The 21,271-nt window shown below is 44.7% G+C and overlaps 1 protein-coding gene across 17 annotated transcripts in view; it reads right to left on the reverse strand.

The window, feature by feature from the left end:
• The window catches only part of ptprt (protein tyrosine phosphatase receptor type T), a 217,312-nt gene that overhangs the window by 41,182 nt on the left and 154,859 nt on the right, over positions 1-21,271 (reverse strand). For 12 of the 17 annotated variants that reach the window (XM_023795380.2, XM_023795372.2, XM_023795382.2 and 9 more), the window contains 3 exons: positions 8,917-9,065; positions 6,849-6,926; positions 6,372-6,407 (listed from right to left, as the gene is read on the reverse strand). In XM_023795380.2, coding sequence (XP_023651148.1) covers positions 6,372-6,407; positions 6,849-6,926; positions 8,917-9,065 — 263 coding nt within the window. Of the gene's footprint in view, positions 1-6,371; positions 6,408-6,848; positions 6,927-8,916; positions 9,066-16,388; positions 16,419-21,271 lie in introns of all 17 variants that reach the window. The other 5 variants (XM_072715457.1, XM_023795371.2, XM_023795384.2 and 2 more) reach the window with 2 other exon arrangements.

A 21,271-nucleotide genomic window follows, 5' to 3' on the forward strand; every position in this document is an offset into this window, starting at 1 on the left:
GTGGGGGGAGGCGGGGGTGGGCCAATCCGCTCAAACTAAAATGACTGTGTTTAAATGACCCACTTTTCAGTGAGCAAACAAAGCATATTGTATCGCAACTGCATTTCACAATCGCATAGTTCCACTGCAGCTTTCATGCGACGGGGCAGAAATCCCACAGAAACATCACATCGCAGAAACCCGAGGTGCTCTCACATCACCCCAAGCAACTCGCCTTTACGATATTAACGGCAGCATCAAAATGGATTCAGAAACTTGGAAGCCCCAAGCTGGTGTCCGTGGCATCCGTCATGGGATGAGTACCCTCCTGCACGCACCCTGTAGCCTCTCCACTGATGGCCAATGCCATGGAGCATTGAGAAGGGCTTCAGACAGACACTCCGTGTCACAATCCGATTAAGTCTAAAGGACATTTTTTGTAATTGACTCTCACAGCGATTAACACGTGAAGAACTGAAGTAGTTTATGCCCGTAAAAGAGAGCATTAGAAAGAGCGATGGAGAAATAAATGTCAGAGGAATTTCGTATTACACATATTAAATACTTAGAGCGCCACTGCAAATGTGGTTGGGTGATCCTCCACCCCCCCAAAACGGTCTATGTTTTATTAATGTGGCTATTTGCAATAATTATCTGAGACACTTAAAGCGATTCGCCATTATAAAGTCTAATCCACTCCAAACGTGGCTTTCTGCAACATTTATTGTGAAATAATGCATGGCTTTGTGTGAATACTTTCGTGCCACTCGTATGGTGGCCAGCATGGACTGCGGCTCGCAGTTAGAACAGCCCAAGAAGAGCTCCATGTGGCAGGATGCGGCCTGGACGCGGGGGCTGGAGTCTGCGCCCACAACAGCTGTGAATCCTTGGTCCTGTTTGAAATGCGCCTCCCTAATGACACCCAGCTGGCCCTTGTTGAATGAAGGAGACTGTAAGACATATAAGGAGCCAGCTGGGCTCAGAATAGAAGGAAAAACCAAAGAAAGAAGTTGGATTCTTGAACTGGATATTACTTTTTATCATTATAATCTTTTACTCTCTTGTACCTAATTGTATTATAAAGCGTGTTTGGGGCGTGTGTGTTAAAGGGAGAGACTGGAAGCAAGAGTCCAGTTCTTGTGGCTTTATGAGTTCAGCCGGTATCAGTTAGGAATCCAAGTAGAACCTCATTACATTCACCTTCTCGGTTCATCTTGAGGGTACTAATACAATCACCCCATTCCATTTTCCAGTCTGGGTGTGCTGTCGTTCCATTTGCCATCTAACAGAACCAGGTCTTTCACAATTACTATTAAGTATTAGGTCTCCACCAGTTAATATATCTTTTGTTTTGTGTGTGTTACATGTGCCTTGCCATTGTGTGACCTGACCTAGGGCATTGTAGAGTAAACCATTATTTGGTAATACAACGAGACTGTACAGCACCAAGGACCCTCCAATCAGCAGTGGTGTTTAGCAGCACTCAAACCACACAACCCCCTGATGGCCACAGACAGTCACTACACAAAATAAACCCACGTCTTATTTAGGAAATACTGAAGCAGCATGTTCTGCTAACCAGCTACCGACGATCTTCTGACTCTAAAAGCTATTTATTTAGTTTCTGGAACATCTCTAGGGGGATGTAATAAGACGCCCATAATATGATGAAAAAGGTACAATACACCCATAATGCCAAACCTACAGACAGATACCTTTGAATCCTTAGGTCAAAATACTCTAGGTATCCAGTATTGTAGGACGCTTCAGCCAGCATGAAGAAAGTATGCTGCGTAGGGTCAGAAAAACAGAGAGAAAGATGCTTGTAAACAGACACAAGTACGCGCCGTGTTAAGTACTGCTGTTCTAGTGTGCTGGTTCACGCTCAAAAAGATTGACAATCTAGTGTTCAGGTTTTCATTTGCTGTGGCATTCTCCGAAATCCACTGCCACCCCCCCCCCCCAGCTGGTCCCTCCCAGCGTGGCCTTAATTCATTATTCATGTGTTTTCATCTCAGTTGCCAGAGAAGCTCTTGATACACTGGTCCAAAGGGTATATTACACTGTAAATATTGCCAGAAAAACAGAAAGTCGCTCTCATAATCTACCGAAATATCGAGCCACCGATGTTTACGGCTATGCCGAAGGTCAAATATCCGTTTAGAAATTCGCAAAAATATATATCCACACTTTGCTGCTGGGTTCTAACTTCATTGACCAAGATGACCCCGTGTTAATGATTTGATTTCTGATCCTCTAAAGTAACTTATGTCAGCACATGCCAAGTTCCATACCGCAAACTGGTATTGTCTTTACGGGGACTTGGACCTAGGTTTATTCCTTAATGAGCAGGCCGCTGCATTACACTCAGAGGGGTGAAGTGGTTGCATTCTCCCTCCCCCTGCACTGTGAATGACAGATAAATACAGTGACCATCAAGATATTGGAAAAAGGAAAAATAAGAGGAATATAGCTCCATTGTGGCAAGATTTTTTTTTTCTCTCAGAAAGGGCTAGGGCTGAAATTTTGGTTGGGGTTAGAAGAAAAGCAGGGCTTGCAGTGCCCTGGATAAAAAGCGAGGTCCTGGTCCTTATCCTGCCCGTCAATCCCCCCGATCCATAACTGTAATAGGAGAAACATGGCCTGCATACAAAGGAGGATCCTTTCCTGTCATTAACAAGCCTTCCTGCTTGTCAGACACACCTAGGGTCCGGTACCTTGGCGACCTTTAAGGACTTAAACACCTTTTAAGGACCTTTAAGTGTTTATTCCTTTAAGGTACCTTTTGCCTCCATTTTGGAAGGGCCTCAGTTTACCGTACTTCACCTGGTCTTGAACTCACACAACGAAGTAAAAGCCCCAAGACAAAAAACAAAATAAAATGGCACAAATGAGAGATTCTAACCCAACAGGCGAAGAACACGGTCTCAGTTCAGGAACTGCTGAGGCCTGGAAGCAAAGCAGCTCTTGCGTCCATGCTGTTAAGAGGAGTCCCCCTTATTAAGCCAAAACTTTTGCCCCATAATTCCCTGGGGCGCAGGGCAGCGATTAGTGCCAAAACATCACCGAGGTTAATTATTAGCAGCGCTACGCTATCGCTAAACAGAACGCCACACTTCCTGCCATTAACAATAATTATTCCTCCTGCCAAAATATGTTTGACAGCTCGCCGGTACTGCAAACAGTAATGACATTTTAAATTGCCCTAATTACACAGGGTAAATATAACACTGAGTAAATATGTCATATTTCCCTTTTAGGAATTTAAGATCTGGAGAACAGTGAGAGAAAGCCTGAACTTCAGTAGCAAGAAAGTAGAGGTTTTTGGAAACTTCTCCCTTATGCAAGAAGAATGAATTAAAACCTAAACATTCAGAGTATGAGCAGTTCATACTGTTCCAGCTCTACTGGCACAACAGTGGCATTGCCAGTGGCACTGGAATTATACGTTAGACAAGTGAACAGTCAGTTTTTGAAGCTGATGTGTTGGAACCAGGGAAAATGGGCAAGCGTATGGATCTGAGTGACTTTGACAAGGGCCAAACCGTGATGGCTAGACGACTGGGTCTGAGCATCTCCAAAACGGCAGGTCCTGTGGGGTGTTCCTGGTACGCAGTAGCCAGTACCTACTAATAAAGGTCCAAAGAAGGCTAAATGGTAAACTAGCGATGGGGTCCTGGGCACCCAAAGCTCACTGACGCATGCAGGGCGCAAAGGCTAGCCCATCTGGTCCGATCCCACAGGGCAGCTACTGTAGTACAACTTTCGGAAAAAGTTCATGCTGGCTGTCATAGAAAGGTAGTATTACGCAGCCGCGGACCAGCCAGAATGCCCATGCTGACCACTGTTCACCACTAAAAGTGCACATGATCGGCGGAACTGGACTATGGAGCAATGGCAGAAGGTGACCTGATCTGATGAGTCACATTTTCTGTCCTGTGAACAGCCGAGTGCCTGTGTGTCGTTTACCTGGGGATGAGGTGGCACCAGGATGCACTGTGGGAAGAAGGCAAACCAGTGGAGGCAGTGAGATGCTCTGGCCAATGTTCTGCTGGGAAACCTTGGGTCCTGGCATTCATGTGGATGTCGCTTTGACACGTACCACCTACCTAAACATTGCTGCAGACCAAGTAACCGTCATGGCAACGTTGCAACATTTAGCAGGATAATGCGTCCTGCCACACTGCAAAAAGTGTTCAGGAATAGAATGAAAAACATAAAGAAGAGTTCAAGGTGTTGACTAGGCCTCCATATTCCCCAAATCCCAATCTGAGCATCTGTGAGATGTGCTGGACAAACAGATTCAATGCATGAGGGTCCCATCTTACATCATACAGGTCTCAAAGGATCTTAAAAGATTTGCTGCTAATGTCTTGGTGCCAGATACAACAGGACACCTTCTTCTTGTGGAGTCCATGCCTAGATGGATCAGAGCTGTTCTGGCAGCATGAGGGAGACCTACACAATATTAGGCAGCTGGTTTTAATGTTATGGCTAATAGGTATATAAGCAGTGGCCATAACAAAGAATAAAAAATAATTATTATTTTAGCCTTTAGATCCTAGCTTTTTCCATGTTATCATATGATGTCTGAAACTGCTTGTTAATCATCATTACATTCACCCCCCACCCCCCAGCTGTCCCCTTAAAAGTGTGACTTTTAAATAGGTATCTAATGTTTTTGTATTTTCTCTCTTTGCTTACGTTTCCTCCTGCAATCCAAAAATATGCATCAGGGGGCTGGTGTCCCAACTGGCAGGGGATGGACTGGCATCCAGTCCAAGGGCCCCTGCCTTCGAACCTAAGCTTTCTGGGATAGGCTCCAATCCCCTCCTCCCTCTCATACCAGTGGCCCTGTATTGGATAAGCAACCAGATGAAAAGGGACTGTGTGGTCAGAGAAAAAGCGACTGAATCTTCTTCAATGACTTTTAGACCCTGACAACATACAGAGAGAAGTCTGTGAAGAATTATACAGAGTTCTTCCCTGGGTTTGAATTTTCTGAGTGCATTGTTCTTATAGTAATTTCACATACCGCGACATTATCACCACTGAGGAAATGTGGTTTGAGGAGAAAGAATCTTTTGTGAGGAACCCTGGTTGGACTCTGCCATCATTGTCTTTGTGCCTCCAGCTGTGACCTGGCTTTTCCTTCTGCTGGCCTCGCCTGGCCGTGCTGCTTTTCATCCAGGATGTCAGGTACCGAAGGTAAGCAGGAGCGAATAAGCAGATCCACGTAATTGGCCCTAAAACTGGACCATTAAGACCCATGTCGCGGGTGAATCACCAGCGTTGGGCCCAGATTTACCGGGACGGTCGATAAAAGCCCCCTGCTGCTGGGTTTGCCGGCGCTCCAGTGTTTGCGGTGGGGATTGTGTGAGCTAAACGACAGCCGATTCCCACCGTGCAATAAACAGGAACGTTAGTGTGAACCATTGTGTCAACAGCAAGGCTTTGTGGGATATATAACTCCAGTCCGCTAAGGAAGGGGGGGTGGGTGAAGAAGGTAGGTAACCCCCCCACAGAGCCAGAAGATTAAGAGCTGGCCACATCAAAGCAGCAAACACCTCAGTCATTCTCAGACTGCCGGTGTTCAAGTCAAATTAGGGAACAGACTGGAACGGGCTGCCTGCCGCATGCGTTCAGGCTTAAGGACTATGCAACGCTCCCCTTTATTCCGGGCGTGGGAGAATAGGAGGATGACAGCGCAGACTGAGAAAGAGAAAAAGGCAAAATAAACAGGAGGAGAGATCAAACAGAGCCATGTCGAGGGTTTTATGCGATACAGCGGACGCGCAGAAATCTGTCGGCTCAATGTGCTGATGGTTTGTTTCAAAACATTTCAATTGAGCAACATGTGAGCAGACGGAATAAGTAAATAAATGTAGGAAATAAGTAACATGAACACCCAAGCCAGAACATTAGCATTTCGACGGGTCGAGACGCCAGGCCTAAATTTCCTGCCTGCGTTTATGAGTCAGACGGCAAGTTTATGCTGTGCCCCAGCCGGAATGGCACCGGCCCAGTCGTCAGCCCGCGGGGAGATGCTGTACAGCCATATGGCGAGTGGCGTCCGCTAACGGGGCAGGTGGGCCGAGCCAGCACAGGCGGTTCCGCTCCTTTAAATTCATGCCCTACGTCTCCCGCGAGCTGGGAAGGGTTTGTAAACGTCAGGCTGCATCTCGCAGATGCAAATCTGGCCTGACAGGTCATTGTTCCGGCGCTTCTTGCACAGATTTTCCTACTTTCGCCGAGTAAACCGGGTTCGACGTTCAAAAAAAGGCCATGAAATGAGACATATGCCGTCTATTAGCAGCTTTGTTCAGTATGACATTGTTCAGTATGACATGACCATGAGCTGAGACTATGAGGAGATGACGGGGGATACTCACCCAGAGACGAACTTGCGGGGACTGGCTCTTTGGATACTAGAGCAGGTGGAAACAGAAAAGAAACACTGAACTATGTAAACACTTCAGCATATCTCATATAACAAGAGTCATATTATCCAGAGTTTAGAACCACAAAAAAAGGTACATGGTGTATAGGACTAAATATAGTGTTGTACACACACACACACACACACACACACACACAGTCATTTGATATTTGTTTGTTTGGCAGCCACTTTTGTCATTCTAAAATATATATCTAATGAGACATAGCAATCTAATGAGACAAGACATTCCACACAAATTATAAACAGCAATCATGCATCTTAATTTTTACAGTCTGCATTTAGATCTTTTTATTTTTTCCACCACCGCAAAAGTCTGCTTGAAAGTTCCCCAGTGAAACAACAGGCAACAGAATTAGCCGTGTGTCACATCCTGTCAGCATGCGCTTCCTGGGAGCAGCTGGTGCTGTACCTGAGTAGTAGGAATTCAGCAGGGATTTGGTTTGGAGTGTTTTTCCCTGCACGGAGAAGGAGCACGGGGAGGGGGACGCTGGCAAGAGGAGACACATGGACAGTTTAGAGATTTCCCCCATGGCCCATCTGCATCAACGGCATACAAGGAGGAATCCTTCAGCATGGTGAGGCACCACGCCAGTCCTATTGTGAAACCTTGTCCTGCCTGTTAGCTTGATAGCTAGGATTCACCTTGCATTCCACATTTAAGAAAAGCATGGAGTCTTTCCTTAAACGCTTCCATGTTGCATTCAGTTGCCTGCTCAATTAAAGCTGAGATAAGGAGATGCCTGCCTATCGCTCTTCATCAAACCCCTTGTTATGCTGAGATTTAGCATCTCGATTTGCGTCTGTTTTAGAAACACTGCGGACGTGCCCTTACACAAAGGACTAAAAAAAGGCCACAGTTCAGCTAATTTACAGGAGGAGAATGGAATTAAACGTCCATAGACATGCCTCTACAGTGTACAGGTATTTTTTTTTTTCATTCTCTGTAAATCAGAAAACTAAATAAACTGGATTCTAGTGGTCATAAACCATCTTTGGTGGAGATGTGATTGTTGTCCTTTGAGGGGTCTGAACTTAAGAAGCGAGAGACACAAAATGGAATAAGAAACAGGACACTATCTGGGGAAAAGGCCATCATACATTATGTGAGAGCTGATTGTGCAGGAGCCCTGAACTTTCAAATTAATCCACCCAGAAAGGCCACTGTGACATTTTACCAAGGAGAAGAAGAAGAAGAGGAAAGGTCCACCCTAATTACTCATCCCCCACAGGAGGACAGATTCTGCCTTAAAGAAATAAAATAATGATCAAAATGCCATTTTCTTTTTTTCTTCTCTTGGAAATAAAAGCTAAGTGAAATGCTAACAGATATGGAAAAGGCGTCTCTGTAGTGAAGCACAATGACATCGGCAATTAATGCTTACTTTGGTCAATGACTTAGCTTGAGAAGGCTGCAGCCTCATCAGATCGCCTCTGAGGAGTGAGTACTGATGTTGTAGGTCAAGTCTAGAACCAATTTGTATGGGACAGAAGCTGAGTACTATAATAAAAGGCCGTGTCGGCAGGGGACCCAGTGTCCGAGGCTCTCGCTTCCATGTCATGTCATCCCACCGTTTCTTACTCTGCCTTGTGCCTCAACTTTTCAAATAATAATCTAACACCGCACCTATTTTTTAGGATTCTTTCCAATGCTTCTTCACTCTAAAAACATGGGCCTGTGAGTACTGGAACTGTACAGCCCCATACAAACAGACCCAATCAAGTTAAATGCATGAATAAGAGACTGTAGGCCCTTGTCTGTGGGTTTGAAACAATTGCATGCCGCATTTGTCAGGAACAGAACCCCTGCAGAGATGCAGCAATTTCCATTTCCTAGCATCCTCTCTTTTAACACTGAGAGGGCTCTGGGAGGCAGCAGTGACAATTACAGTACAAAATACATTTAAACATATCAACAAATGATTCGAGACACACATTCCCGTATCTTGCAACATTGATTTCCCTTCATTCTTATTTTATTCTGAAAGATCAGAGATTCAGAAAGGGGGAGGGTGAGAGTGAAAGTCAAATAATTGTAAGATGTGTTGTGATTTGACATGGAAGGAAATAAAAATGAGCTAATTAATCTAATCAAATATATTTTTAGTCAGTCTTCAGCAGGCAGCGTTACAAATGCTGTAGCATGTTCCAATATTATGTCGGTTGGCAGGGGCCCAGTTGGGGCATGGATATTCTGGCACATTCCGGGGCCCCAGCACCTCACAGGGGCCCTTGAACACGTAAAGTTATATATAAAATTGGGCAGGCAGCCCAAGGTGAGATGTTGCTAGAGGGCCCTGAGTTCCTATGGCCCCGGCTGTTTAATGAGTATTAATGATTTGACTAGAGTAGACTAACTCTGGAATGTCTGAGCTCGTTTGATCATCAGGTGTATCATCAAGTACATCAACACTGGCATGTCTATGCGCAGGCCTCTTCATGCACGCGGGGGGAAGCCAAAGAGGGCGTCACCGACTCACGGAAGCCGTTGAGGTCCTGTGTGCTGGTGGCGAAGGGGTCGTCCTTGTGCAGGGTGCTGACTTTGCCCGTGCTCTTCTCAGCTCCCCCCACAGCGGCCATCTCCCTCTGTGTGCTGCTGGCCGTCTCCTTCTGCTTCTTCGCCAGCTTCCTTTGGGCACCCCCCCCAAAAACAAGCGAAAGGAGTTCACTCCGGGGCCGGAGGGACAGGAAGACAGCCCCCACGGCTGGTGAGCAGACATCGACGGGCAGGGGGAGTGGATGACACACGTTGAGGTGACATGGGCCAGTTGTGTGGGGTAGTGGTTTGACATCCAGACTCAATAGATTCTGGCCAGAGGATTACAGTTTCAAACACTCCATTAGACACTGCAGTTGTACCCTTGAGGAAGGTGCTTGAATTAAATTGATTTGGTAATTATACAGCTACATAAAAGCGTAATATGCTAATTTTGCCAATGGAGGAGAGTCTCTGCGAGGTAATTATTAAAATATATCCACTCTAAAGACTACCTGAATATGACCATTTGGCAGGAGTCTAATAAAATATATGCAATTTATGCTAATGACGATAAACTCGAAAATTGAATTCTGTGAGAAACTGCCACTGGATTGTAACCTGTTTGACTCTCAGCTCAGCCCACTCGAGTCACGGTGCTGAATTTCTTAGTTAAGTGCTCTGGGCTAACTATGTTGCGAAGGGAACTATATAAAAATAATCTGAATGTGCAAAGTACTTGAAATCTCAGCTTTCCAGAGAAATAAAAATGCTCGCCATGGGGAACAAAGCAGATCAGGATCTTGGATATTATGAGAAAGACCCAAATTTACCACACACACTACACCAGAGACAGGGAAACCAAAGAGAATCAAAATTCAGTTCAAACTCGCTTTCCGGTCACAACCTGAGGACTTTAGTCTATCTGTGACCATTCCCTCCCATCCCAGGTCCTATCAGTACACATATTTGACACATATTTTGCATGTTTTATCCAGGAGCTCTGGATCTGAGACATTTGGTACTGGTGGGCCGGTGACTCTAAATGCACACACCAGTAAGTATATGATCGGCTGCTCCTGGAAGGACTGGAATCCTTGTTTGGCACCCTAAGAATGGCAGTAACTCTAAACGGGTAAACAACAGATGATGGGTACATTCTGAGGGAGTCAGGCCCTCAGGGCACAAATGGCAGCTCCTTCAGTGACAAAACTGCAGCTTTGGTTCAGGCACAGAAGCACCTGTCAAGTGTTTCCTCACGCTCCATCGAGAGAGAGTCTGAACACATCTAAACACTTCAAAAGGCATGTGAATAGACTGTGCATCTTTAGCAGTGTTTCAGTTAAAGGCCAGCCTGTGTCCACCCCCAGATAAGAGCCAGGAAAGGAGAACCGATGCCAGGGAGGCGGGGCATTGATCCCGGGTGATCTTGGGAGTGGTCCATGTCTTGTCCACACCCCCCCCCCACAACCCCCCCTGTGTGAGCAAGAGAGTAGGCTGTCAGAGTGCTTGGTGCCAGAGTTTCAGCTCTTCAGCCTGGCTTCTTTCAGCAGCACCATTGTTTATTGATCGACTTCTTGTAGAAAAATCCCTTTTATTTTCTAAGGGGCTCAAGGTAACACAAAAAAGAAGAATAAAAATATAATGTACAAGGGAAGCTTTGAATACAAACACAGCGAGATACAAGAAAAAAAAGCCCTAAAGTGAGACTGCGATCCTGAACCTTCTTTTGGACAAACTATTCTTATTCGTCCTAAAGTAGGCATTGAAACCTTGAATATGTCTCCGGATCTTTAATGGATGGATGAATAGAAGCATAAATCCTTCGATATACAACAATATCTCAGCTGTGCAGTCCATATTTTTGTGCCTTTTTAATCTACCCTTTTAAAAGCACAAAAAGCTTTAACTTGTGAAATCCCTGCAACAGGACCTGGGCACATCAGACATCAGCATCATCACTTCCCTGCCATTCAAATTCATTCACCTTGTTCTGGCATTTTTTCCATTCTGTTGCTGGGAAGCAGCCATCTGTGGGTCTTCAACCAAAACAGAAGAAAATGGCTGTTTTTCTTCCCTCAGAAAAGTTAAAGCCCCTGCTGGTGCCGTCTCGCTAATTCGATATTTACGACATCCAGAGCTGCATCCCTCTTTAACATCTGGCCCATAGTTAAATACTCATCACCGTCACTCATCTCACTGCCTAGGAGGCCACTGCGAAACCACACGTCGCTATATGAGATCCCAGAGAATCCGCCAGTGTGACTCCTCAGCACGGACAGAGCGGAAACTCAGCATTTGTTTCCAACAGCTCTTGGTAGGAGAGCAGTTACCGGGGGTCAGATGCTTTTGTCTCATTTCTCATTGAAGTTATTCGACACCAGCTCAGTAAAAACAAAAGGCCTGGTCCTAACCACTGGCGAGTGCGTGTGTGTGACTACACCATTCGGTGAGGACGCTTGCTGTATACAACAAGCTCTGTACCAAAATGGAAGGCAGCCCGTCATGTTTACGGACGTTTTTGTCCCCCATCACAAAGTGTTTTGAGCCGCTCTGCAAATAACATGACTCGCCGTTCCAGTCAGAATCACTGACGAGCAGGTAGACAAAGAGCAGAGATGGAAACTACGAAAAACAGAATAAGAGGAAATTCCTATTTCAGGCATTTTATTTTCAACTTTTAATTATCCCTGGGCAGCAACAGTGTTCTTTTATATGTATGTACACTGTAATTCTGTAATTTTGTATTGCTTTGACAGAATTAGCGCATAGTCGTGATCTTGGTAAAGAACAGCTGATACATCAAACCTGACAGACAGGAAATTATTATTGACCAATTAAAATTAAACCTGCTGACGACATCAGGAAACGGACCAGGTTTTATTGTTTTCTAAAACTGATAAGAAAAAGACAAGAAAGTCAGAAGGGTTCAGCTGAAGGTCATTACGGAAACACGGTGTTCTGTACGTTCTGCTGCCTCCAGGAAGTTAAAAGGGCAATCACTGCCAATCAAGGTTCTGTCACTGGGGAAATCTCACTGGTCCATGGGGAGCTTTGGGCCAATGATATTCAAGAATGTCATCATTTTAAGTAACCACCTCTGAGATGTGCAAATTATTGTGACTAAATTTCGTCTTTCATACTGGGTAACACCCCCAAGTATAGCACTAAATCGGTTTTCATATTCCTCTTCCTAGATAGAGACTGGAATATCATTATAATTATTATTCATTATAGCTTTGGTTAATTTTTAAGTTAGTTAGAGAAAAGAACAGAACCCCAATCGTAACTACTAGCCTTTTTACAAAAACAAAGAATGGTATTTTATGCCTGTGATTTCTGGTGAGTCTGCTCTCTGGTCCTGGTGGTGTTCATGCATGCAGCCCCCAATAAAGCTGGGCGAGTCAGCATGGGCTCCGTAAGGGGGGGCGCTGTATGGGCGTCAGAGGATGGCCCTTCTGCTCACATGTCCACAGCCCTAAAGGTTACACGCCCTCTAATTACAAGGATCCTCTGATTCGTGCTGCCTACAGAACAGTCTCATCATGGGCTCATTTAAATGACAAATCCCGTGCATATTTTAAGTGCCAATGAACTCAAGATAATCCGAATTTAATGAATGTCAAACCGCTGTCTAATTAAAATAGAGGTTACTGCGCTAAGGATCGTACTCAGCGTCCTGTATTTTATGGCAGCGGTGACGACATGTTATTTGATGTGTGGACAGAAACACAGTCATTTGTTCCCCAGTTAAGTTAATCCGGGTACTAATGCCACCAAGCATACAATCTTCAGTACAGCCGGAGTCACTTCATCCAGCTTAATTGTGCTATACGTCCACTAATAAAGTAGATTAGAAGGGTACATAAAATCTGGGTTTCTGGGATTGACAGCATGACTACAGGTGACTCTCGCAGCCAGATGGACGCTGCTGGCATGCAAAAGAGCGCTGATTGGCCCGGTGCATGCTGGGAGGCTCACTTGGATGCCCCGATGCTTCCTCCTCTCCATGTTTGCTTACACATCCATGACTGGGCAGAAAGGAAAGGAAAGCGCTACCAGGGAGAGGGAGAGGAAGCCTCCCTGTTGGTCATGACTCAGAAAGCAGTGACGAATCCCGGACGTTAACTCCTATTGGAGTACACAAACTAATGCAGCATCAAGGACGTGGTCCTCAAGAAAGCCTGACAAAACTTAGGGACAGTGACACGGCACAGCTGAAAGGCCCATCGTCCCGGCCATTACTGCAGAGCCAACAATTGCACACTAGTCCTGCTTGAGTTCTATAAATGAGTGTAATAGAGCTGGATGGGCTCAGTGGAAAACCAGCATGTGAACTGGTCGATGACAGTTACTGTATTGCAGATAAAATGTTAATTTACTATTTATCTGCTATACTGGTTCTGCTACTTAAAACAGGGACTACAGACATCATCTCGCTCTTTGAATCACTACATGATGAGCACTACAAAGGTGTTTTTGCTAAAGTTACATACGAACTGAGATCAGGGTGCGCGAAGATGCCGCATAGACATAACAGCCATTAAAATCTTACTCTCCATACTGTCTGAAGCTCGAGCCCAACAGAAATGAGCACAAAGATGTTTTAAGGCCTAACTCTTAGTGAACAAAGATGATTCCCAGATAGTCCCGGAAAGCAGGAACCAGGCTGTTTGTGCACTGAGAAATATAGTTATTTCAGGCATAGCTGATAATCAATTGTAGAGATTGCGGACTGTGAAAAGTCATTTCTCAAGTTCAAAGAGTAGCAGAGGTTTAAAGCCATTTTATGATACCAGCAGTACTGCAGTACAATTTTGATCCCTGGGGCAAAAATGACTGTTTGTGGACAACTCTGATAAGCTGGATCTGAAAGGAAGGCTGTTTCTTGCTGCTTGCTGTATTTAAAGGCGATAGCACGTAGCAACAACGATACAATTTACTTAAGCCATGCAGGTCAAAAGCAGTCATCAAACTGGAAAAACAACATTTGGAAGGATATAAATTTAATCTCAAACTCACCTATCAATGAGAAGAGTAAACTTGGCAGAGTCTCTTGGCAAAATGTTTAGGTACTCAGCCTTTTTCAATGAACAAAAATGACATCAAGATATATATATATTTTTTTTTAAAAAAGCTTCAAGTGCTAGCTGACCAATGTCAGGCGACTAACCCTGGTGTGCGGTCAATTCCGTACAAATCATACCTATTTGTGGCATCATCAAGTTCAGCAGGACCGCTGAACATACAAGCTGTAATATAGTTCTTTCATACGCTGCCATGCTGTATTAGAACGTTTACTGGAGAAAAATGCATATTAAAAGGATTATTGAACAAAAACCACTACACTCAAGGAGGGGGGTTGGTTTTGTTGCTGACAGAAAGGGCCACTGTGTGTTTCCGCCTTCCTGCTTTTTCGCTCCACCTGATCCTTCTGCCCAGTGAGCTGTATTTACTTTTGTGATCCCCTTGAAAGTCCTCTGTACATTAATTACTTTGTGCCAACAGCAAGGTCTGTTGATAATGTGCTTTTTTTTAACAAGACTGTTGAAACACACACAATGACATTTCAGGAATCAAGATGGGTTTTGTAGAATACCAGAAAAAAATTATTCAGAGCACCCCAGCTGCTTAAGAACTGGTGGGACACATCAGATCTCAAGTCAAAAGCTCCCCTAAAATACAGTTAGATTGGCCTTCAGAAATATAACTACACATATAAATATAACAGTCCCCGGGTAATGATCGAGATCTGCTCCCAAGTCTTTAGGTTGAATTTGTAGGTAAGTTTTAGCAATGTTAAGGCAGAGGCAGACTAGGGGCCCCATCAAGACAGAATTTCCAGAAGTGACATTTAAGGATATAATATGTATAATGCGATCATTTAAATTATCGCAACATGTCTCTTATCTGCATTTTTAGCAACGGGATTTCAGGATAGACAAAGTTGCTCCCCGTCCTGGCTGTAATCGATGGTTCCTAATTTGAGACTTCTTGCTACCCAACTTTTTTAACACTGGAGTTTACCAATTGTCTCACTGCCAAGCGAGCCAACATAACAGAAGAAGAAAACAGTGCAAAGATACAGGACTAACATTACGTCTCCCGTGTCTTTGATAGACTGTTAGAGAAATTGTTGAATGGACACGGAGAGAACAATGAAATGAGCTTGTGCAAAAATTCAAGACTATCTTTAGCAAAAGAGGAAACAGTTAAACTTTTTAAATCTGTCCGATCAAGCCAACATAATGCAACTTAAAATGGCAGACGGAGTTCTTCCTCAATCCGATGAACCTCTGAAGCCCCATAATGCCCTCATGAGCATCACAAAGTAGTGCAAAGTAGTACCATTGTAGTATAATAGGCTTTATGACAGTCCATTCCTAAGGTCGAGTTCCATAAGTTGGACGTTCTTAACTTGGGGACTTACTGTATATGAACTTTGAATGGGTGGCACTGTGGCTTAGTGAGTAGCAGCTGCCTCTCACTGCCAATGTTAGGAGTTTGAAACCTGCTACAGAGTATGTGTCTGTGGAGTTTCCAAGAGTTTCTTGCTGCAGACCAAAAAGTCTGGTGTAACCCTTGGTTATGGACTCTTGGCAACACTACATGCTCTTGTATTTTTAACTTGTCTAGTAGGAACCATGTCTGCATGGTGTTTTGATTTAAACAGCTCTGCTTTTACGTTCATGCAATATCACTGCCCTGTGCATCATGGGATAGGCTGCAGGCTCATTGCCCTCCTATTCATCATGGGATAGGCTGTAGGCTCATTGCCCTATGCATCATGGGATAGGCTGTAGGCTCATTGCTCTATGCATCATGGAATAGGCTGCAGGCTCACTGCAACACTGTAGCAAATAAGGAACTCTGAAAGTTCCTGAACTTTTAGTCTATTTATTCCTTTGAAAAATATTGCCAATATAGTACAATGTTTCATTACTTTCAGAAAAATGAAGTACAACTCACTTCCCTGTACAACTATGGCAACAACTTCAGCAATTACCTGCACAGGCTGTATGAAGCAGCACCACAACATTAAGCCACATGAGGTGCAGCAGCCGGGCTTACAGGCCTACAGCGCTTAGCCCCAGCAGTGGCCTCCAATTCCCATTGGGACCAACACAATATTCAGCCAAGGTCCTGAACTGCTTTGTCCACCATAGCGTTTCTGCCTGAGGAGTCTGCTCAGAAATCAAGCTCAAAGGAGAGAAGAATCCCAATAGCCTTCCAAGGGATGTTTTTTTTGCTTTTTGTGTCTGACGCATCGGGTCGGGAGAAATGCAGCCTGTTTAATCTTTTCCTCTGAGGCACAGAACAACAGTGGGGGAAGTTTTCCTTTTAAAGGCTTTTTAGGAGAAAATTATCAACAGGGGGGAAAAAAACGCAGTCAGAAGAGACAAAAACTAGAATGTGGTGGAGGGACATTAATATATGGGATCATTAAAGATGGACGCTTTCCCAAGCTCTACTTACAGGTAATATGAGTAGGAATACGCATTTCTTCTGAAGCATGAAGTTGAGCCAGAGGGACATTATTGAACACCAAAAAAAAAGGACAGACAATCGATTAGTTCTTTTAAGAAATGAGCTGGTGAAGAGAACGTTAGAGCTGGTTAACAACATTAGCCATTGTCTGGTAGGCTCTGCCCGAGCGCAGGCCGCCCATAACGCAGCCACGGGTAAGCTGGGCCGTGTGTGGGCCGTGTGCGGCGCCTGCGTGACTCCTAAGGCCCCGGAAGAGGGGGGAGGGGCGGGGGGTGGGGGCGCTCGGCCTTCATAATACCCTAGCGAGACAAATGGTCATGGTAAACACAGCACACCTGGCTTCCCCAAAGAATAAAAAGATAAAATAAAAAGTCATTCGGGGGGGGGGGGGGGGGGTGGGGGGTGGAAAATGCCTGACTGGGTAAACAGTGAGATACAGGAAGAAATGAAGCGGAGAGTGGGGGGGGATCATGTGCATGCGTGTGGCGGGGTGGGGGCGTGGAGGGTGTACTGTTAATCACATACTGTTCTGCCATTGTGGTGCCTAGAAACAGGAAGGAGACCTTTGGGACTGAGACAGCAGGCCGGCTGGGCGGAATGCCCCCCCGTCCTCTTCCTGGCTGAGGAAGGACGAGACTTGCATGGCCGGTGAGGGCCCGGAACATTCCTGATCGAGACTGAACTCGGTCTGACAGCAAGGCTTCTAGCCATGCAAGTGGTGGCTGTGCGAAATCCATTAGGCCGCGGGTACAGACGTTCGATCGTTAGCTAATCGTCGGGCAGAGCTGCTAATAAGCGCCGCTCCTGTCTGGAGGATGCCCAGTGAGATTCCTTCTGCATCCGGCGCCAAATTCGTTCCTGTCGAGTGTGGTCGAAATGCGCTGCTGAGCTCCATCAGCCACAGCGGCAATAATAAAGCCCAAAACACACATTCAAACGTGCTATCTGCTCCATCCACCCCACCGAACAGCCAGACCCAGGAAACAGGCCCTATGTCAGTGAGCGGATATGCTGCATTTCACCCACGTGTGAATTCTTAAGCAATGTGCCACCTGCGACTTTCAGCCTGTGTTCACTGGCTTATTTGCACACGCACACAAAACTCGTATTGGTATTTGTTGACATCTCAGCGCCGTTGTAGTGTCTCATACACACACGTGAGAAACCGCCTGCCATCAACAGCACAGGCAGGTACGTAGATTTACGTGACCTGGCATGACTCACATTTGTGACACAACCGCACTTGTTAGAGTGTGAACAGGCAGCGCAGTGTGAGTAGGCTTGCACCAGAAAACCGATCATTTAAATTGCTAATAATTTTAGGTAGCACTTCCAAACTTACAAAATACCATGGTGTCTAAGTTACTATATAACAAATATTTAATATTTATTAATAACCATGCTGGGACAGGATTATCACCAAATCCAAATCCCTTCAAATGTTTTGAATGTCCTGTTATAAACAACTCCAGCACATATCCATCATTTAATTGACTCATTATTTTGTAGCTTCATGGCTTAGCTAACACCAACAAAGCAACCTTCCATTTTTACCTATTTAAAAAGGTTAAGTACCTTCTCAAGGGTACAGCTGCAGGGTCCCTCCTGGGATGTGAACCAATAACCTGCAAGTCTGCACCTTTAATTACTATGCAAACTGTGACCCTTAACTCTAATGCTCCTTAGTACTGAATACTAATTGTTATCATTAACAAAAATGTTTTATAAACACTTTTTATAGAGTTCCTTTTTTTAAACTGAAAGCATTCATGAATGTATTCCGTTTATTTTATTCTGCACAAAATAAAGGTAGAAGCTCATAAAGGCAACAAGCTGTGGCGCCAGACTGTCATACAAAAATACATGGAACAATTAAAAAAAAAAAAAAAAGGTGGGAGCCAAGTTAATTACAGAGGAATTGGGGATTTCGGGAAAGCGGAACCATTTAGCAGGCCTGTGATTAGCATGAATTTACCAAAACAAAATAGGGATAGGACAGGATTGGCAGGACCAGCAGCAATCCCTATGCAACTCCCTATGCAATAAACTTTGTGATTTATACCAATTATAGGCTATTTTATACAGTACATAAAGGTTGAACTGCATGTCCCATGTTTGGGATTTTTTCTCAAGCAACGCCCTGCAGTGAAGGAGCTGCCGCAGCATTCGGATAAATGACCCCCCTTCTGCAGTGCACGCACGCCACTGTCAGGAATGCGAGGGGTGGGTGGATCATGTGGGGGGCCTCCGTTCACCCCAAGGCTGGGGTGGACAGAGGCAGAGAGTGCGGCCTCCCATTACAGACAGGTGGCATGTGACTTGTGCCTGTTTCTCTATTTCCGCGCCTGTGATTTCTTACGCCCTGTTTCTTGCTTCTTTTATCAGGAGTACTGCTTATAAGCATCAATGACTTGTTTGTCTATGACATTTCATTGTTCTGTTACGTGATTATGCTTTCTGAGTGGCTGGCATGGGAGAATCTATGCTTTGTGCATTTTATGCTCACCTGAGCTAATTCCTATTGGGTTTTACTTCAACGTGGCATCGTACGCAGTTCGACAGAAAAGTCTTGTACAGAATTATGTAAATTAATATTCAGCAGAACTTTTTGAGCTTTCAAAAACTTCATGTGACCTTTGACTTGACTTGTATAACTGTAACATATTGCACATCCATCTTCAACGTTGACTGTGATGATGGAGCTAAATTTGTCTCGATTAGAACAGCTAATGCTGTCTATGCTGTTATATTACCTTTTAATTTGCCATTGATATATGTATTTTTTGCTCTTACCTTCATAATAGAGCTGCTGACACAGCTCTCATGATATTAATAAAGATGACTGAAGTCTGAAATTACAGCCATAAATTTTAATGTACTCAAACCACAATACAGCCCTCACTCTTTGGGCCAAGAATATGGCTTTATTTTCTGTCTATCTACACTTGATCATAATTTTGTCACAAGACGAATCCCCAATACACAGAGAATCCAATATCCGAGATGATTTTACAATAACCCCCCTCTCTGCAGAGAGAAATGAAATGCATTTTCGGCAAAAGATTGAGGGGTGTTCCTGAAAAATTTAACAGGCAGAAATAATTCAGGATTTATCACCCCAGCCTTGCACGCGGAGCAATAACTGTCGCCAAACTGCAGATTTACTTAAACTTAAGTTGATTTAAAGATTATGTAGGTATGAGAATGAGGCTGCACACTCATGCGCACACACACACACACACACATGCACACACATACCATGCATCCATGTACGGCTCAGACACATACACATACAGCAGGTTCACATGCAAATGCATGCATTTTGTGATCATGAGGATTCACTTGCATACAGATGCAGTAAGTGGCTGCGGCTTATGACCCTGCTGGCAAGAGGCCAAACTGCCATTCCTACTCCTTACAAGACATGCAACTTTAAACCTAAGGATGTTAAAATGTCACCTACTAAACAAATAAAACACCCCCCTTCCCCTGGCCTAGAAAATTCAGTAAATGACTGGCTGTCAAATGCTGGGGCTTGATAAGGAGCTTCAGATGCTGTCAGAAAATTAAGGAAAACAGAAAAATTAATACATGAGGAATATACTACACATCGTAATATCCTTTATTTCATCTTATGTCCTGGGATTGACATAAATGGACTGGAATAACTGCTGGTTTTTACATTGGATTTATATTCTAGGAGGCTATGTCTTGCTATACTTGTCGTCCTGGGTTGGCAGGCTGAATTTGTTCAGTCTGTGTGTCTGTATACCTGCAAAAGGCAGCAATTAATTTGATTCTATTTTCCTCTTTCGCCACGAGGGTTTGGGCTCTGTGTGGACAAAGCAGACCCTTGACCCTCTGGCCTACTGGGTCCCCAGTGCCTCAGAGCCACGTTTGCATCCCCGCCTCTGCAAGCTTTAACTACACAGACACGGCAGCCATTCCGCACGTGCTTGTGAATTCCACCTGCTGATCTCCGGTCAGGCTTGAGTGCCTCAAAGACAGGGGAACTTCTGTGGCATTAGTTGCCCGAGATGTGGGCTGCATGAAAGCCGGGCAAAGCCTTAAAGTAAGTCCATCTACATTGATTCTAGTCTGGAGAGGTTAGGGCCTGTCAATCCACCCATGCTCAGGGTCTTATACAGCTACTGATGAACGCTGAAAGTAAAATTCAGGCAGTCGATAAATCTGTACAACTACTTAACATGTAGAACAATTTTATATAGTCCGACTGCTTAGAATCACCCACTGGGCCCCAACATGTACTGTAACTCAAACGAACTCTCTGTTAGCCTTATAGGGAGAATGTGCCCAGGGTGTGTAGTTTTCTAAGGGGACACAAACTGCAGTGGGTAAGTCATTTACTAAATTTCCAGCAGAGGAAACTGAAAATCGTTGCCCTTGGAACCAAAAATGGGCCACTGGACACTGTCCAAACCCCCCCAAAACCATTGCCTATTTGTACAATGAAGGCTACATGACCAAGGCTAATACAGTACACATCAGCACAAAAGCAGAAAGAGGCAGCCTGCAGGGATCAGGGCAACTTGTACAACGCCAATGTCCACTGCATCTAGCAACCTGAATTCCCGACTTTCTCCGGTCTGACCTGCTGACGGGTCACGCAAACTGATATGCGTAACGGGGAGCCCATCCGTTCTCAGTGTGGCTGTTTCTTCCCACATCTTTAAGCAGGGGCTCAGAGCCCGTGGGCTGGGTTTGGCCTGGTGGCAACAGGAAGCACGGCTCCTGCGTAACAAACAAGCCAGGTGACGAGAAAAACTGGTGCGGCATTGAATGCTTAATGAACCAGCGTGCTACTCAAATGGGGTTGTGACATTTTTACTGCGAAATAATTACTAATTTGA

Source organism: Paramormyrops kingsleyae, chromosome 8 (genome assembly GCF_048594095.1).
Source record: "Paramormyrops kingsleyae isolate MSU_618 chromosome 8, PKINGS_0.4, whole genome shotgun sequence".
NCBI classification, from domain to species: domain Eukaryota; kingdom Metazoa; phylum Chordata; class Actinopteri; order Osteoglossiformes; family Mormyridae; genus Paramormyrops; species Paramormyrops kingsleyae.